This window comes from Trichogramma pretiosum, unplaced genomic scaffold, assembly GCF_000599845.2.
Source record: "Trichogramma pretiosum strain Unisexual culture from Peru unplaced genomic scaffold, Tpre_2.0 scaffold5, whole genome shotgun sequence".
NCBI lineage: Eukaryota > Metazoa > Arthropoda > Insecta > Hymenoptera > Trichogrammatidae > Trichogramma > Trichogramma pretiosum.
This window is the reverse complement of record NW_019641672.1, coordinates 1,566,727-1,582,734: the sequence shown is the minus strand read 5'-3', so window position 1 is coordinate 1,582,734 and position 16,008 is coordinate 1,566,727. Positions and strand designations below refer to the sequence as shown.

Here is a 16,008-nt window from a genome sequence, read left to right as displayed (position 1 = left end):
GATATCAAGTACCGAATGTTTTTTCTCCTTTATTATTTTTTTTTCCTCGCACAACGAGAGCCAAACATTCGAAACACACATTTACATTTACGTGTTGCAATATTCAGTTGCCATATAGCATTGCTCCCATTGTCGTTAAATAGACAAAGACTCACGCGCGAGTAGCGCTCGCTACTGCTACTCGCGCGCGATTTCGTAAGGGAGGCTTATTACTGCTATACACCTAATGGGCTGCATACAGCACACACACACACACACACACTGACACATACACAACACACGTGAACATACACACTCACACAGCGTTGGCTGCTGCTGCTGCTTGTGTTTAAGCTTTGTTTTAGCTCTTGACGGCTTTTGATTAACTTCATCTTGCAGTAGTGACTCAACAATGTCGACTGCAACCGCACAAGCGCCTGCAAAAAGTCAAGATTTTGCTCTTATAAGTTCGAGAGCTGTAGCGATTTTTCATCGACTCGTCGGTTGGGAAATTCATAAAGCGAGAGAAAGGGAGAGAGGATTGTCATTCACGATTACGTGAATGCATTAGCGATTGTTCGTTCAGCTCCTTATGTGCGACGCAGAGAAAATTGTTTTTTATCGGAAAAATTTTACATCGCAGACTCGTAAAGAGGTGAATCATTAGAATAACAACAAAAACAGGTAAAACGAGTAAAAAGCACCTAGCTCATTGGGAGTCTTACTTGAACTTTGTTCATAACATCCTGCAACTTTCAGGTAAATGAATACCCCAACGTAAAACTTGGACGATTAGTCACTTGGAATCTCCTTTTTTCTACCTTCTTCATTCGATCCTTTTCAGCGTTCAAATAGCGACGTCTTTTACGGAATACGTCTCGAGTTACTCGTCTATACGTGCACATCGAGAACTTGGTGGAAATTTCGTTCGCTGTACATTATCATATGACTCACGCGTACGGAGATTGCGCATGCAGCGTCTTTTCCTTTAGCTCGACTTTTTTCTCCTGCGTGTCTGTCTTTGAAATTCTTGCCGTGTTCCTTTTTTGATCGTCCGGGTAAACGTGAAGGTACTACATTTCAAGCGAATTTCCCATGCGCACGTAACGTGGGCTTATATGAGTCATGGGCCGCGGCCGCTTACACTTGTGCGCGGTAGCTTATGTACGGTAGCGCAGTAAAGCAAAGCAAATGATAAACAAGTGTGACTTTTCGTAGGTCGCACGTTGCTGCGCATATGTGGCGGCTAAGCGTGGCAGACACCATTTGTCACCTTCACTTTTATGCACATGCACAGTCAGTCAGTCAGCCAGTTTCTCTCTCTCTCTCTCTCTCTCTTCCTCTAGGATTTTTATGGCGAAACGTTTATAACGTATTTATGCACACATACCGTTGCGACTTCTGATCAACATGAAATCCAATATCGAAATATGTGTCAATTATCGAATGAGATTTTAACGATCCAAGTCAAGAACAGAAAAAGTCGCCTGCACGAGAGTATATAGTTTCACTCGCTAGCATTATCACTAGCGCGAGAAAAAGGAGAAACGGAAGAAGGAGAAATAAGCAGCTTATCTTATCGGTCTCTTATAAGTGCTGCCTTATTGTTGTTGTCGCAGTCTGCACTATTGCAATCGCGCTCGGAACGATGATTCACATAAACGGCAGTAGCAAAAATCTCTGATACACTAGTCAAATGCGTTTCACAATTGTCAGTTTAATGACACGCATATAAGCAATGAGCGATTCATGTAGATTAAGAGAACACGTGTAATTTATGAAATTACCGCGGCGTTATCGCTCCTTGCGATCGCAATACCAACGATTTTTAACATGGCTTTTGTTGTGTGATTACAGGGAGGCGGCGGTCACACGGAAGGCGACGATTCCGACGAAGACACCCAGTGCGCACTGAGCGAGAACTGGACATTTGAGAAGAAGACGCGACGCTGGTCGCGCGTCTGCGACATAACGCCCGGCAACGTCGAGCGACTCCAAGCCCTAGCGACGACGACGTCGACGACAACGGCTCAGGGCCAAAGCCGAGTGGCCGGAGGCACGGCCGAGGAGGACAACAGCCTGGAGGAGGGAAGCAGCCGCTTGGAGCAGGACGAGGTGGACGACACGATGCTCGACACGCTGCGCTACCGGACCCTGCCGACGGGCGTCAGTCCCGGCGAGGAGCTGACGCCGCGCTTTCGCCGTACCGGATCCGAGAGATTGCGCGACGGTGCCAAAGCCTTCCTCAGACGTATGGAATCCCTCAAAACTCGAAGACGAAAAGATGCAAAACCAACTAATCGAGAGAATGTAGTCATAGGCGCGCCGCAGGTGGTCGACGTAGCGGGAATGGAGAGAAAGATGAGGGATATGAACTGCGTAGATGTGTCACCGACCGACGGGGCCCCGCCGGTGTCGTTTGCCGATTTGTTGCCGCTACCGCCAGCTTCGCCTCAACCACCGCCAGCTTCGCCGCTAGCCATGCCCCCGTCGCCGTTCCAACTGTCACCCTCTCCGCTGGCCAACAACACTACCAGTCCGTTCGGTGACGATTCCTCGAGTTACGCTAGCGACGGATCTCAGGGTGGAGGCCCGACCCCGCCTCCACTCACTAAGCCCAAAATGAGTAAGGCCAAGAGATTCTTGCATCGCAGCGTTCGAGAGGATCAGGGTGCACTCAGCGACTCGGAGTGTCAGCCTACCAGCTGGAGGCATCGTTACTTCAAGGACGCCAACAGCAACAATGCCAAGGTAATTGCTGCGCAAGTCTTGTTATGATCATTATTATTTTTGTTTATTATTTTACGTGGTTCATGCATGATTACAGAATTTTTTTTCTAGCCAATCTGTTTTCACGTGCTTTCGCTCGCGATGAAATCAGAAAATGAGCAAATACCAGCTCATTTTTAATGCTCCGTGAGCAAAGCTCGGGTATTCCAAATTTGAGGCGTCGTAAAAACTTGATTTTACGCACGGAATATTGAAAAAAATACCGCATTTAACAGCCGAGCCTAGCAAGCATGTTATACTAATAACGCAGCTTCATATCTGCAACCAATATACGTGTGCCTTTCAGGTTTTGGAATTCGTTACGTCAAGCCCGAGGGAATCACCGATGAAAAGCCCAGGGAGCAATATCGTCACGAGCACACCCATCAGTACCCGCGGTGGCAGTCTGAATCTCGGAAAGGATTCGCAGCGTTACCGTGACAAATATTCGGCGGGCGGCACAAAAGAAGACAAAGTATCGGCGCTCAAACGAGAGCACAAAAGTTTCTCGGTGCGACACCACCGTACCCTCGACGAGCCTATTCGCGCGGAGAAGGTCATCGCCAAGGAAGTCACGGTATTTCGAGCCGACAACATGCCGCCGAAAGCGGCCAAAATTTTACGCGGCACAACGCCGGACGTCGTTCAGGAGAGCAGCTCGAGCGTGACTCTTCGCGGCGACTCCGACCCGGAGGAGGACTCGCCCCGGCACAAGGGCAACGTCGTCAGGTGGCACAGTTTTCAGAGGGGCTCGCTCTACCCCGAACCGCTGAACCCTCTGTGTCCGCGCGCGATGGCCTCCATGTCCTGCGGACAGCTCATGGTACTGAGGAAGTTGGCCCTGCTGAAGCTCACCGCCTGCATGGAGCGATACTGTCCGACCCACAGAACCGGCTGGAATTGGGAATTGCCGAAATTCATAAGGAAGATCAAGACTCCCGATTACAAGGACAAGACCGTTTTCGGAGTGCCGCTGCTGTTGTCGCTCCAGCGCACCGGTCAGGCACTGCCCAAATGCGTGCAGATAGCGCTGCGCTGGTTGAGAGCCAACGCTCTCGATCAAGTCGGCATATTCCGCAAGAGCGGTGTGAGATCGAGGATACAGAAGCTCAAAACCATGACGGAATCTTTGGGCGACAATATCAATTTCGACGGTCAGCAGGCTTACGATGTAGCCGATCTCGTTAAACAGTACTTCAGAGAATTGCCCGAGGCCCTGCTCACCAACAAACTGTCCGAGACGTTTATTGCCATATTCCAACGTAAGTTTTACAGCCATTGTTTTTCATTATAAATAGTCATCCAGTATTACGCAGGCCTTACTCTTTTAATGATGATGAGTTATATTAGCTTACTTTTATTGTTATTCGTTTCGATTAAAGAAAAGTAAACCGTTACGAAAAAAGCACCGACTCACTTTGAACGCGCAATCGACTAATAACGGTCATTATGATTTTACATTACAGACGTACCGGGTGACCTGCGTCCAGAAGCGGTGCAGAGCGTCCTCCTTTTGCTGCCCGACGAGCATCGCGAGGCGCTCGAGACACTTTTGGACTTTTTGCATCAAGTCGCCAACAACTCGCCGTACAATCAAATGACGGCCTCGAATTTGGCTGTGTGCTTGGCTCCGAGCCTCTTCCATTTCAACCACAGCGCCGCTACTGTATCGAGCAGCAACAGGTCCAACAGCGTATCGCCGAGACGACGCAAGACCGTCGGTGTGCCCGATCAACGCGAATTGGCGGAAAACAAGGCTGCGCACGATTGTCTGCTTCACCTCATTAAGACGAATCGAGAATTATTTATGGTGAGTTACACTTAGCACTTACGCTTAGTTAGCGTCAAGCATCTTTTTTTTAAGAAAAAAGTTTTTAAATTATTATTTTAACTTTACCTTTAGGTATCCTCGGATATGTTGACGCAGTGTCACTTTAATTACATGGAAGAAAGTATTCCAGTACCATTGGAACAACTTGGAGCAGAGATCAAGCAAGATTGGAGGGGTTATTTGTACGCCTGCACTGCAGCCCTTTTGAAGGAAGGACGTGAAAAGTACGTTATTGATCTTCTCACGTCGCGCCTTTTTTTGAAATTAAATCAGTGGGTTTTTTTTATAATTTTTTTCAACGATCTTCTACTATAAAACTTCATTGCTAATCTCTTCAATTCAATTTTCACATTACTGCAACTTATATTACTTTGTTTATTAACAGAAGCCGTGGTTGGGTATCTGTAAACAATCCTGCCGATAACAGCGTTGATGTGGCGTACAAAAAAGTCGGCGATGGTCACCCACTGCGTTTGTGGCGCGTTAGTACAGAAGTCGAGGCCCCTCCTGAAGAGCTACTGCATCGTGTGTTGCGCGAGCGACACATTTGGGATCCGCAGTTGCTTAAGTACAGACAGGTGGTCAAACTCGAGTCTAATGCAGAGGTCTTTCAATATGCCACTGGAAATATGAGCCCACTGCCAGCTCGTGATTACTGTGTACTCAGGTTAGTACACTAATTATTATTCAAATGATTGCCCAAAAAGAATTCGTATTTGTTTAATAATTGGTACAAAAATTTGGTAATCGTAAAATATGAATTTATTCCAATTTGAAGCATATAAACGAAATTTTCATCCACGATAAAATCATCATTTTCAAGCATTCGCATACTTCTCGAATCCGTTATTCATGTATTACAAAGCACTTACTTTGACTTGGAGTGATTCTAATAGCTATCATCACATCATCATTGATCGATATAATATAATGTTTATATTATAATTTGCAGATCATGGCAGACAGATCTACCGAAGAAAGCTTGTGTCATCGTTGAGACTTCAGTCGAGCATCCGGACGCATCGGTAATGCTCGGTGGTACACGCGGCATCGTCCTTGCCTCGCGCTATCTCATTGAGCACTGCGGAAGTGGAAAATCGCGCATCATGCATCTCTCACGCGTCGACACAAAGTAAGTTGACGTTTACCACTCGTAGTAATATGCACAATCACGATGCACTTTGAACATTACTGTCAAGCACGTATCATCCTAAGCTCGCGCATAACGGACTTTGCTTACTGTGTTGTCTAGTTAAATCCAGAAAATTTTAACGGTTTAATTTTTGCGTGAAAACTTTTATTTCATACTTGGGTTGGTCAAATATCTTTTTAGTAACTAACAAATTTACAAACATTTTGTATCTATTTCTTCTAGGGGGCGTACACCTGAATGGTACAACAAAAGTTATGGTCACATAGCCGCACTACATTTGAGCAAAATTCGTGCATCTTTCAAACACACGGCTGATGGCCCCGAGAGTAAAGTCTGAGATAAGGCTACCGCGCAGCTATTGCTGCGCGGTAATCAGCAACAACAGCAACCACAGCAGCAGCAACAACAACAACAGCAGCAGCAGCAGCAAGCAACTGTTATAGCTGCGGCTGTAGCCACAGCGATCGATCAGATGAGCGAGGTGCAGCCGAGACATGACCCACGATACCTTAGACCACCAAACGATACGGGTGAAGACTAGTATCGCGCCGAACGCGATTATAGCGACGACCAAATCAAAAAGATCTCATCACCTGAGGTTTTGATTTGAAGTAAGCATCACAAAGTATAATCGCGTGCGAAGAAATTATATATCTACATTCAAAAGATTAATTTTTCCTTTTTTGTAAATACGAGTTCTTTGTTACCCTTTTTCAAATGAATATATTCCAATTACATGGTACATAACGTATATCGTAGTTAGATTGCATATGCATAACGATATTGTATTTATGTTGCAGATGTGAGTTTTTGTCGCTCTTTTTTTACTTTTACGGACCAAATGTCTTTTTTACGAAAATAATAAATCAAATACTATTAATCTATGAATAAATAATTACGTACATGTCTTGTACTACTTATATTGTATATCGCATTTGAATATCATTTAAATCATTAGATTAATTTAGAAGATGAGCGATGGAAAGCGATAGAAAGCGAGTATGCATAAAAACTTGAGAATGTCTATGTAAAATATCATATAAGTGGAACGATAATCTATTATTCGTAATATACTTATCGAAACTGAATCTAAGTTTCAGTGTTGTTTGACAAATATTATACATATATTTTTGAGATATAATTGTCAGGTATGACACGAGAGCTAAACCGATATATTTGTAACTACGATGAACTTTACGATGAAAAATATTAATTCTATATAAATATTTTGGATATAAAAGGCTATTCAAAAAAAGACTTAAAAAAGTTAAAATTCGATACCTGAATAACTAATATTTATATTTAAAGACTTCTTTGAAAAGAAATCTAATTTGTGTAAATAGGTATTTGTATTTTTGAAAATGTTTAAACTTAATATCGACGTTTCTTTGTGAAAACGATCGACAAAATGTTACTTTGTACTCGGAAATGTACAAAAGTGTCTATCTAAAATATAAAGATTGTTAAAAAGCGAAAATGAAGAATGACGATTTGAAAAGATGCGTCTTGTATTATATTAAATTTCTATGAAAATTCGACTAATTTGAAAAATTCGACAAAAGCGTTCCATTAGTTTCAACTTAAGTGAGTGTTTCTTAAATAAAAAATGTTGACTTTTGAAACATAAATGTTCAACTATTTCTGTACTGAATTGTGTCCTCCATGTGTTCAAAACTATTTACCGTCACCTGTAGGCCGATTGATATGTGTGAAAGCATCAAACAAATATACGCTCAGGGACCAGAGTGAGTGGTCCATACACTGATAATAATAATATGCATAATATACAAATTACGCGAATGAATACATAACGTGAAATACGTCGTTATAAAAACAAATTGTAATTGCAATTTAATACTCTTGAATTTCATCGGTAAATCATCGATGTATTTAAAATAAAAAATGCTAGTCAAGTTTAAACTTTAGTTAAGACGGTGTGCGCCTATGAGAAAGAAAATAATCAAATTATATCAATACAATTTTAAAAAAATATTGACTGGAGTGACACCGATTGATGAAACAAAAAATCAATAATATAAATTATATTCCGCGTTATTTACTGTAATGTAAGAAAATTTAAAATGAACTATATTGTGTACACATATTTAAAAAAAGATGTTACAAAAAAGTTCAGTACCAGTACAGATGTAGAAGTTATCGAAGATTTATCTGGAGAGCACGAATAAATTCGCGTAAGATCATTTTTTGCGTTGTAAGAGCCAGTATAGGTTTTCGAAATGAGACACATTGATCTGTATATATGTATAATTATGATAACTTCAAGGAGAATATATAAATATATATTCAATGAAACTAAAGTTTTTTATTACAATTCCTTTTTTAACAAAGCATACATTTTTCATGTAATCAAACAAAATATGTATTCAAACATTTGAAAAATCATTCAATCAGTAACAATTTTTGAGAAAAAGTTATAATACAGTTTGATCAATAAATCCGTCACCTAAGTGATATGAGTCACATGTGGTTTCAATCCTACTTGAAGGTTGTCTAGGCTGCAGTTTGTCGGCACAGCAAGGTAAACAACGCTACTGAATCAAAATCACTACGCCATTTCTAATAGACGGTTTACTCTTAACTGCGCTACCAAGTGAATTTGAAAATTTGCGAAAATGGTGAGACTGCTGGTGAAGAAAATTACTGATAATCAGTTTCTCTACGATACAACTGTAGACTCAAAGATTGATGATATAATTAAGGAAATAACCATCATTCACAATGGTCGTTTGAAAGTTACTCGACTAACTTACGGTTTGTATTTTATAAAAAAAAATAATTGATATCGAGTCAAATATAATTATAAGTATTATTAAAAATAGATTTAGAAGAATTAGCCAATCATGGCACGATGTTGCCCCAGAATATGCAGGGGTTAACCGATGAGCAAATTGAAGAATTACACTTGGTCGACGAATGGGGTGAAAAATGTTGCCCTTCTGGAGGGTGGACATTTAACAAAGATATAATGGGTGAGTGGTTTCTGACGTTAAATAAAAAAGTGTGCTAGATAGAAAAATTTTTTTTGACAGGTCGAAGAAACGGTAAGCAACCCAATGAGAAAATGCAAAATGTTCTGAAAAAAGCTATTGAAGATGCGAGGGCGATGATATCGAAGGTAAAAACGATCAAACCCATTGCCACGAGAACCTGAAAATTTATAATATAATATTGTAGAAACTGATAGACCAAGAGGTACTAGTCACTCAGAAAACTGTTCAGGATGCTTTGGACATTATTAAAGGTGCCGCAATGATTGTCTATCCAATGGGCTTACCACCTCACGACGTAATTCGCCTAGAATTGGAAAACAACGAAGATCTGTCTGGAACTCATGCATCTTTAGAGGTTGGCATAAGATAGTTTTTCTTCTCCTGCAATAATAATAAATTGATTGGATTAGGTTATAGATTTTGACATGGCCCAACTATGGTTTAGCGGCAAAGAATTGTTGCGAGGCAACAAATTGAAGGAATTCATCGGCGATAACGACAAGACAAAAATCGTCGTGAAAATATCGAAAAGAGGCTCAGCAGCGCCACCTCGCGAGCCGGTAATTACCGATGAAGACCGTAAAATGCTGCAACTTCACGCTTTCAAGCGACAAGAAGAGCTGAAGGTAAGTGCGGATCCATTTTAACCCATGCACAATCACAATTGCTTATACCAATAGATATTTATGGTAAATTTCTAACTTACCGACTTCACTGAGAATAATAATTTAACGTACGGGTGAAAAGTTTTATGCTTTTAAAATGAACTGAATATAAAGAAAACATTGATTCTATACCTTTAAATAGCGAGTAAATCCAGGAAAATAATTATCTCTGAGCTAAATAGTTACATCAATCAGTTAATTTTCAATCGCATGTTTCGCTATCTTTGTCGAAATATTTTCCACGTTCAACATATAGTTAAAATATTGGTCCTACCAACGTTTCACATATCATTATTTATTTTTCTATTTTTTTTTCTAGCAAACTTTATGTTTCCTACGTATAAAACCTAACATGTTTCTGGGTATAAAAACGTGGTATAATTTGTTTTTAATCCTAACTCAAGTGAAAACCACAGTCTCACTAAAAATAACAATGAATTTGTATTGATTGAGTAATAGGCAATATAAAAAATATTTCAACGATCATTTTTGAATGAAAGAATGCTTTATTGCTAAGAACATGGAGATTTTTGTCAATTTATCAGTGATCCATTATAGACTAGTTTATAAAAACGTGTACAGGCTGCTGAAACTACAAACAGTAATGCATGATTTTCTGTACTTTATCTCTGCATTCGATAAGAAGACAAAATGTATGTTGTTTACTCAAAAATTTTTATTGAAAAATGTACTCTTTCATGTTAAAAATTCGGGTAGATTTGTACAAGAAGTTTATACGAATTACAAGAGTTATATTAAGTATAATTTTAGAAATGTATTATTAATTCGCAATATGAAAGTACAGCTGCATAGATAGAAAAAGGCATTTCTGAGTAAAAAATCATGTTTAAAATACACTCTCCGAAGGCATGTTCAGTTGTTTTGCAGTAATATACATACAGTCAAGTTATTGTTGTTTTCATGAATGCGTAATTGAAATTATTACACTTGGTGAACTAAAACTTGGCGAATTCTCCATGCAAAACGTTTGCGAGCACAAATGTGGATACATATAAAATCTTCAACTGTGCGAAATGGTATTGGTAACAACGTTGGCCCCATAAGGAATGTATATAATTTAAGTTTACAAGAACACTTATAAGCATAAACACTTGGTATGAAAAGCAGGTCGAAAGCCTTGCACGAGAATAGATCGACTATAGCGTATGTATAATGAGTGTATATCTTTGTATTTTTACACTATCAATTGGTCAATTCGTTTAAAAATTTTATTTCTCTAAAAATTTTTTGCCTCGTATTTACACATAGTATTTACGCGATCAAAAAGCTTTTTACGCGTGAATCGTGAAGAAACTCGATTTCAGTATCGATTTGTTACACTTACAGTTTTAAACGCAATACATAGGTATGAATTGCATTTTGTGGCGCGACGATGCGCACACATTCTTAAGAAAAGCCAACTTTGCAAACAACTATAGAGAACTAACACGAGTCCTCGTCGTCGGAATCCATGAGCGGTACTTTTTCGTACTCACTGGCGAAATGACTGAAGCTGTATCGAAACTGCTAGAGAGACATGCTCATGGTCTCTTGCTTGCTCGAGGAACCTCCGGCTGCAGCCGAGAGCGCCTGGCGCGGTGGCGTCGACGATGACGTTGCGTTTTCCACGAGTCCCTCGCCCTCGTCCTGCGACTGCTTGTCGACGCAGTAGCGGCATCGCATTTTCGCGTCGTCGCCGACTTGCACCGAGCGCTGTATTATCACGAGGGTCGTCAAAGACACGACGAACAGACAAGATGGCACTATGACGGCTATCAGCAGTTCGGTGCGGGTCTTGTTGAGATCGAAGCGAGCCACCACGAAGAACGAGTCGTTCTGTCCGGATCATACCAATAAAATGAAATCAGCTTTGTTTTTACTGCCCTTCAACTGTATAGAACATGTATTATATTCGCGCGACAGCAAAGTTTTATCTTTTTCAAAGATTTTCAACCACACAATGCTCGTCTTTTTTGCGTTGCACATTTTCCCAGAGTCGTATAACGGGGCTTTGGTGCGCCAACTACCCCCTTTGCACATCGATCGATTTATTTTTCTTGCGTTAAATTACACGTTTGAAATCTCGCGATCTCGTTGCTGTATGCGTGCTTGCGCTATCATTGCGATGAATTATAGAGAGAAAATCGATCTTCTTGCCCGAATATTTTACAGCGCAGTTACTTTTAATAACTCCCTCATAACTGTTGCCATACACAAAGCCGCCAAAATGCGCTAAAATTCTTTGTTTTTTTTTGTCGCGTTTCAATTTTATTCCCATTTCAAGTCGGCCAGTATTACGATGGGCAAGGCTAGTCAGACAGGCGCCAGGACGCTCATAAATTGGAAATAGTGACGTCATCCTCAACAGTTATGCGCGGTTTTCTCGTTTAGCTGTCGTTGCGAGAGATCAACGAAGGTTTGATGATACTCGCATAAAATGTATTTTGAAATTTCTCGCACTTAAATCGAAAAGGAATTATCAATCGATCGACGTTAAATTTAAAAGCGAGCCTCGCTCATGGCGAGAAAAAAAATTATCACGGTCATGTGTTCTAGTTTTAGAACGCGCGGGGTGTTGGTGAGTGATCGTTAAACGCGTGCCGCGAGTTAAGGTATGCGTGCAGCCTCTATGTGTCTGTGTCAATACCTATAAGAGACTCTATTCTAATAGTAGATCGATAAAAGGGCAAGTTCATAAAAGATATCATTATCGCAATGGTAGCTTTTATCATAAAAAAGAGCTCATTAATTTCTTTTAATGTTTTTTCGCTAATTCTATTTAAGCTCAGAAAAAAGGCATAAATTCAAAAATCACCTTTTTGTAATAACAGGGGTATCGGCTCTGGGCAGTTTGATTGTCCCCGTCGGCTCCGTGACTGTTGAGAAAATCGCGGCATTCGCCTCGCAGCGTATTGACGCATCCCTCGAGGTTTATGTACAGCCTCGAGGAATTATAAATGGTGAGCGAGCGCTGAGATGGCACGTAAACGTCCGCCGGGTCGACTTTTCGCGGCAGACTCCTCTCGTAAAGTTTTAAAAAAGTCGTGAAGTTTATGAAGGGCTTAGGTATCAGATTCTCCGACAGTAGAGTTCCATTAACGCAGTCTTCCGTCCTGCATTGAATTGAAGCAACTTTGAAATTCATACGCGACATAGTGAACAATGTCTTTGGCTTTGGCTCACCTGACTTGATCCCCGAGTCTTTGAACAGCAAAACAACTGGCAACAAGAGCATCACCGGAAGCCCGCCAAACCTGCTTCGGCTCCAAGAGTCTTTCTCCGGACATATTTCCGTTGGCTTTGTTGAGCGCGGAGGCCCTCGTACACGAGGCAGTTATGATATTATCGCCCTGCATGAGAAAGACGTTGACGTTGGATGTGCTGATTTTCGGGCAGTAACGATCGCAAGTGAAGTGCTGCTTGATGCGAGTACAACGCGAGTTATTGCAGCGAAAATTGCCGTTCAGTTTGAGATTCTCCTTGTCGGCGTCGACGATGGCGCCGTCCGGGCGGTCGTGGCAGAGCATCGCCTCGCTCAGATTCGAGCAGTGGCCGAGTTTGCACTCGAAGACGCCGGTGAGGGTGCCGCACTCGCTGCCATTGTTGCAGTTGTAACGTTTCACCGAACCGAGGTTCACCTGCGAAAATCAGACCATTCGATGCGAGTGAAAACGAAAGGAGACAAAAAAAATTGTACCTTACCATTGGACAAGCTACACTGGCGCTTCTCGTGCAATTTTCAAAAATGAGATCGGTGCCGTTGCGCCTCACGGTCGCGTGGATCTGAGGACAGAATCCGGTGGTTTTTGTCAGGCACCACTCGCCGCAGCTCGCCCAAGCGCAGTTGTTTACCATGGTGGTATTGACCGTTTGGCACATCACGGGATCGATTTCGAATCCCGCATGGAAGGCCCTGAGAATACCCGAGGTACGGCGAGCATGAAAATCGGTATTAATTTTGACGCGCAAAAAAGGCAAAGCGTATATATCGAACAATTACCCGAGGCACGACGCTCGACACGCATGTGCGCGCATACACACGTACAGGTATAGCAGCGGTATAACAACACGTGTAGCCAGTCAATTTTCTTTTTATGGCTTCGTAAACACGTAATGAGATAGCTTAGCTCTCGCAACAAGAGGAAATTGAAATCAGCTCCAGTGCAGCGGGGTATACGAGTGTATAGGTACGCGATATACACACGCGCTCGCGAAGATTAAGCTGTAAGTACGAAACGAATCGAGACAAGGGAGGAAAGATTACTCAAATGAGATATTGCACGAACTGGGTCAATCGCGCGTCGAATGTATACAATTTGCCTTTTTTTTTGCGCCCGTCGGCGAAGTTTCGAGTTTATTCTCGCGTGTGCATAACATTACCTGTGCGACGGCACGTAAATGGCCACGCTGAGATATACGAGCGCGACGCAGCTAATCACTATAGTAAATTGGCAGATGCATATACTGCCGCAGAGCTTACGATCCTGTTCGGGTATCGAGCGGGGCTTGTATTTTCGACCCATGGTAGCGGTAGACGAGCGACGCGCTGCTTTTCTTTTTCCTTGCCGTGCGCTCGCGGCGTTCTATACTCGCGTTGCTGCTGCTACCACTACTACTACCTACTACCACTGCTACGTGCACGTGAATATATCCTGCGCGCGACCTCCTTCTTTCCTTCTTTTCCTGCTACGTGTATGCTTTTGTATTCGTTTTCGTGCGTGTCTTGCGTAAGGGGTTCGTTCGTTTATCCATACATCTTTTACTTCGGGAATGTATACTTTTTTCTGCCGCTGATGCTGCTACCGATGCTTTGCTTTATACCTCAGGGGTAAAAGAAACACGTTCAGTTTTTCTTGAATAAAAGCTTTGAAAATTTTCTCGTAAAATTTCTGCTAGAAAAGACATCGAGGCTACGTTAACTTTTGTGCTTTTTATTGTTCTGGCATAAATTACGAGGTGAAAACAAACTGAAATAAAAGAAATAATCATAATATTACAATGCGTGTCGTTATATTAGTGGAAACATGTACATCAAGTTATTCAAATGTTATTTGTATAAAGCTCAATCACTTCAATCTTTAATATTTTCTAAAATATGTGCGTCTCGAACGTATTTCGCATCGTCATCATTTTTTGCAAATAATTCTTATAAAAGATTTGAATTTATTCATAAAAGTAACAAAAATTAATTATTTACTTTCACTGAATTTTCTCGACATACTTTTCTTGTGTAATTACATTCGCTTGCTTTTATAATTTCTGTTCGTGAAAAAGTAACACGTGTGTAAAGCCGCTGCATCCGTGTCACAGCTACGTTCTATAGACATTATCAACGAATAATCAATTACTGATACATCACCCTCATACACGAGAAATTTTGATCTTGTACTTAACTTTGCTCAAACGTTAATTAAATTTAGGGGGTTGTTAGTCACTGATTTTTTTATTCATTGCTAACTTCAATTAGAAGTAAAGGTTCGAATAAAAAAGAAACAATAGTGAAACTTTTTTTCTACTATTTCTTGGTGTATCGGTTATCTGTTATAATAAATCGACGACTTAATTCGATTACGTTTCAAACGAGATGTAGCTTCGAAAAAACTATGCACTTATAGACTTTGAACCGAGTAACTTCAGCGATACAAGCCGTAGATATTGCAACAATTTTTGTAGTTAATCGTGAAAGCTTGCAACATCAAAGTTAATTAGAAATGTTTATAATGTTAAAAATATCGATTGCTGCATCAAAATTCGATTTGAAGTAAAAATGAGTTTTCTCCGTGGAGTGCCTGTATTTTTATCAAGTTTTAACTTTAACGAGCGAGCATTTTAAGGCATTGACAAGCTTTTAGCGTTCGATAAAACTTTCATGTTATGACATATCAACGTGTGACTTGGCTGCTTTTCGCTTTACGTAAAAAGCTTTGAGTCGTGTTTAACGTCATTAAACGAAAGCTCTAAAGATGCTGTCGGACGTGATAAATAAAGATAATATGAATTATACTTTTAACTTACCAAATTGTATATAACAACGATTATTATTTCACAGTATCATCAATAAATTTTAAATCTCTCTGATATAATGCGACAATTTTTTTCTGATCCATTTGTAAAATCAAACAAGCCGCAATTAATACTTGTCATCTGCGGTAAACGTTCTCCATTCTGCATTATTCTTTCACTCTCGGAAATGACATTGGTAATTAGCGTTGATTCATCAAGAACGCGCGAACGCGTGCTCAGCTTCGTTTCACAGGTCAAACCACTGGATCTCGTTATTATTTTTGCTCCTCGCACTCGCGGTCACAGTTGGTAAACCGTAAAGCTAGTTTAATCGTTTTAACGAATTTTCATTGCCATCCATGATGCAAAGAGGGAAGGCATCTGTTGCTGTGCTGCTGCTGCTGCTGCTCCGCGTCGAGCCTCCTGTTGCACACTGCACAGCTGGTCGCTGCTCCACATCGGCGCGCACTGTCTACGTACCAAGGTATAGGTATATATCGCCCGCTCCGAGAGCCCGTACGTTGCGATACGCTACGTTTGAAAACACGCGAGATAGTCGAATGAGCGAAGAGGCGAGAGAGAGAGAAGTGCGTGACC

The 16,008-nt window shown here is 41.2% G+C and overlaps 4 protein-coding genes across 7 annotated transcripts in view; 3 read left to right on the top strand and 1 right to left on the bottom strand.

Moving 5' to 3' along the window:
* LOC106650550 (stAR-related lipid transfer protein 13) overlaps positions 1 to 7,753 on the top strand; it is a 191,740-nt gene extending 183,987 nt beyond the window's left edge. For 2 of the 4 annotated variants that reach the window (XM_014368619.2, XM_014368620.2), the window contains exons 11-17: positions 1,837 to 2,730; positions 3,056 to 4,010; positions 4,215 to 4,558; positions 4,652 to 4,851; positions 4,965 to 5,246; positions 5,532 to 5,711; positions 5,955 to 7,753. In XM_014368619.2, the coding sequence (XP_014224105.1) occupies positions 1,837 to 2,730; positions 3,056 to 4,010; positions 4,215 to 4,558; positions 4,652 to 4,851; positions 4,965 to 5,246; positions 5,532 to 5,711; positions 5,955 to 6,069 (2,970 nt within the window). In that variant the 3' untranslated portion in view covers positions 6,070 to 7,753. The remainder of the gene's footprint in view (positions 1 to 1,836; positions 2,731 to 3,055; positions 4,011 to 4,214; positions 4,559 to 4,651; positions 4,852 to 4,964; positions 5,247 to 5,531; positions 5,712 to 5,954) is intronic. The other 2 variants (XM_014368622.2, XM_014368621.2) reach the window with 2 other exon arrangements.
* Positions 7,754 to 8,311: 558 nt separating this feature from the next.
* On the top strand, positions 8,312 to 8,801 carry LOC111694004 (UPF0769 protein C21orf59 homolog A-like). Its single transcript, XM_023460460.1, has 2 exons — positions 8,312 to 8,504; positions 8,573 to 8,801. Exons 1-2 carry the CDS (start codon positions 8,366 to 8,368, stop codon positions 8,758 to 8,760), a joined length of 327 nt encoding a protein of 108 aa, XP_023316228.1. The 5' UTR covers positions 8,312 to 8,365; the 3' UTR covers positions 8,761 to 8,801.
* A 13-nt stretch (positions 8,802 to 8,814) lies between these two features.
* LOC106650255 (UPF0769 protein C21orf59 homolog) lies at positions 8,815 to 9,444 on the top strand. Its single transcript, XM_023460517.1, has 4 exons — positions 8,815 to 8,868; positions 8,928 to 9,098; positions 9,154 to 9,369; positions 9,424 to 9,444. Exons 1-4 carry the CDS (start codon positions 8,815 to 8,817, stop codon positions 9,442 to 9,444), a joined length of 462 nt encoding a protein of 153 aa, XP_023316285.1.
* A 500-nt stretch (positions 9,445 to 9,944) lies between these two features.
* On the bottom strand, positions 9,945 to 15,937 carry LOC106650494. Its single transcript, XM_014368523.2, has 6 exons — positions 15,424 to 15,937; positions 13,789 to 14,375; positions 13,111 to 13,321; positions 12,592 to 13,046; positions 12,224 to 12,521; positions 9,945 to 11,244 (listed from the first exon to the last, which is right to left on the bottom strand). The coding sequence occupies exons 2-6, from the start codon at positions 13,929 to 13,931 to the stop codon at positions 10,936 to 10,938; spliced, it is 1,416 nt and encodes a 471-aa protein (XP_014224009.1). The 5' UTR covers positions 13,932 to 14,375; positions 15,424 to 15,937; the 3' UTR covers positions 9,945 to 10,935.
* Between the last annotated feature and the right edge of the window lie 71 nt (positions 15,938 to 16,008).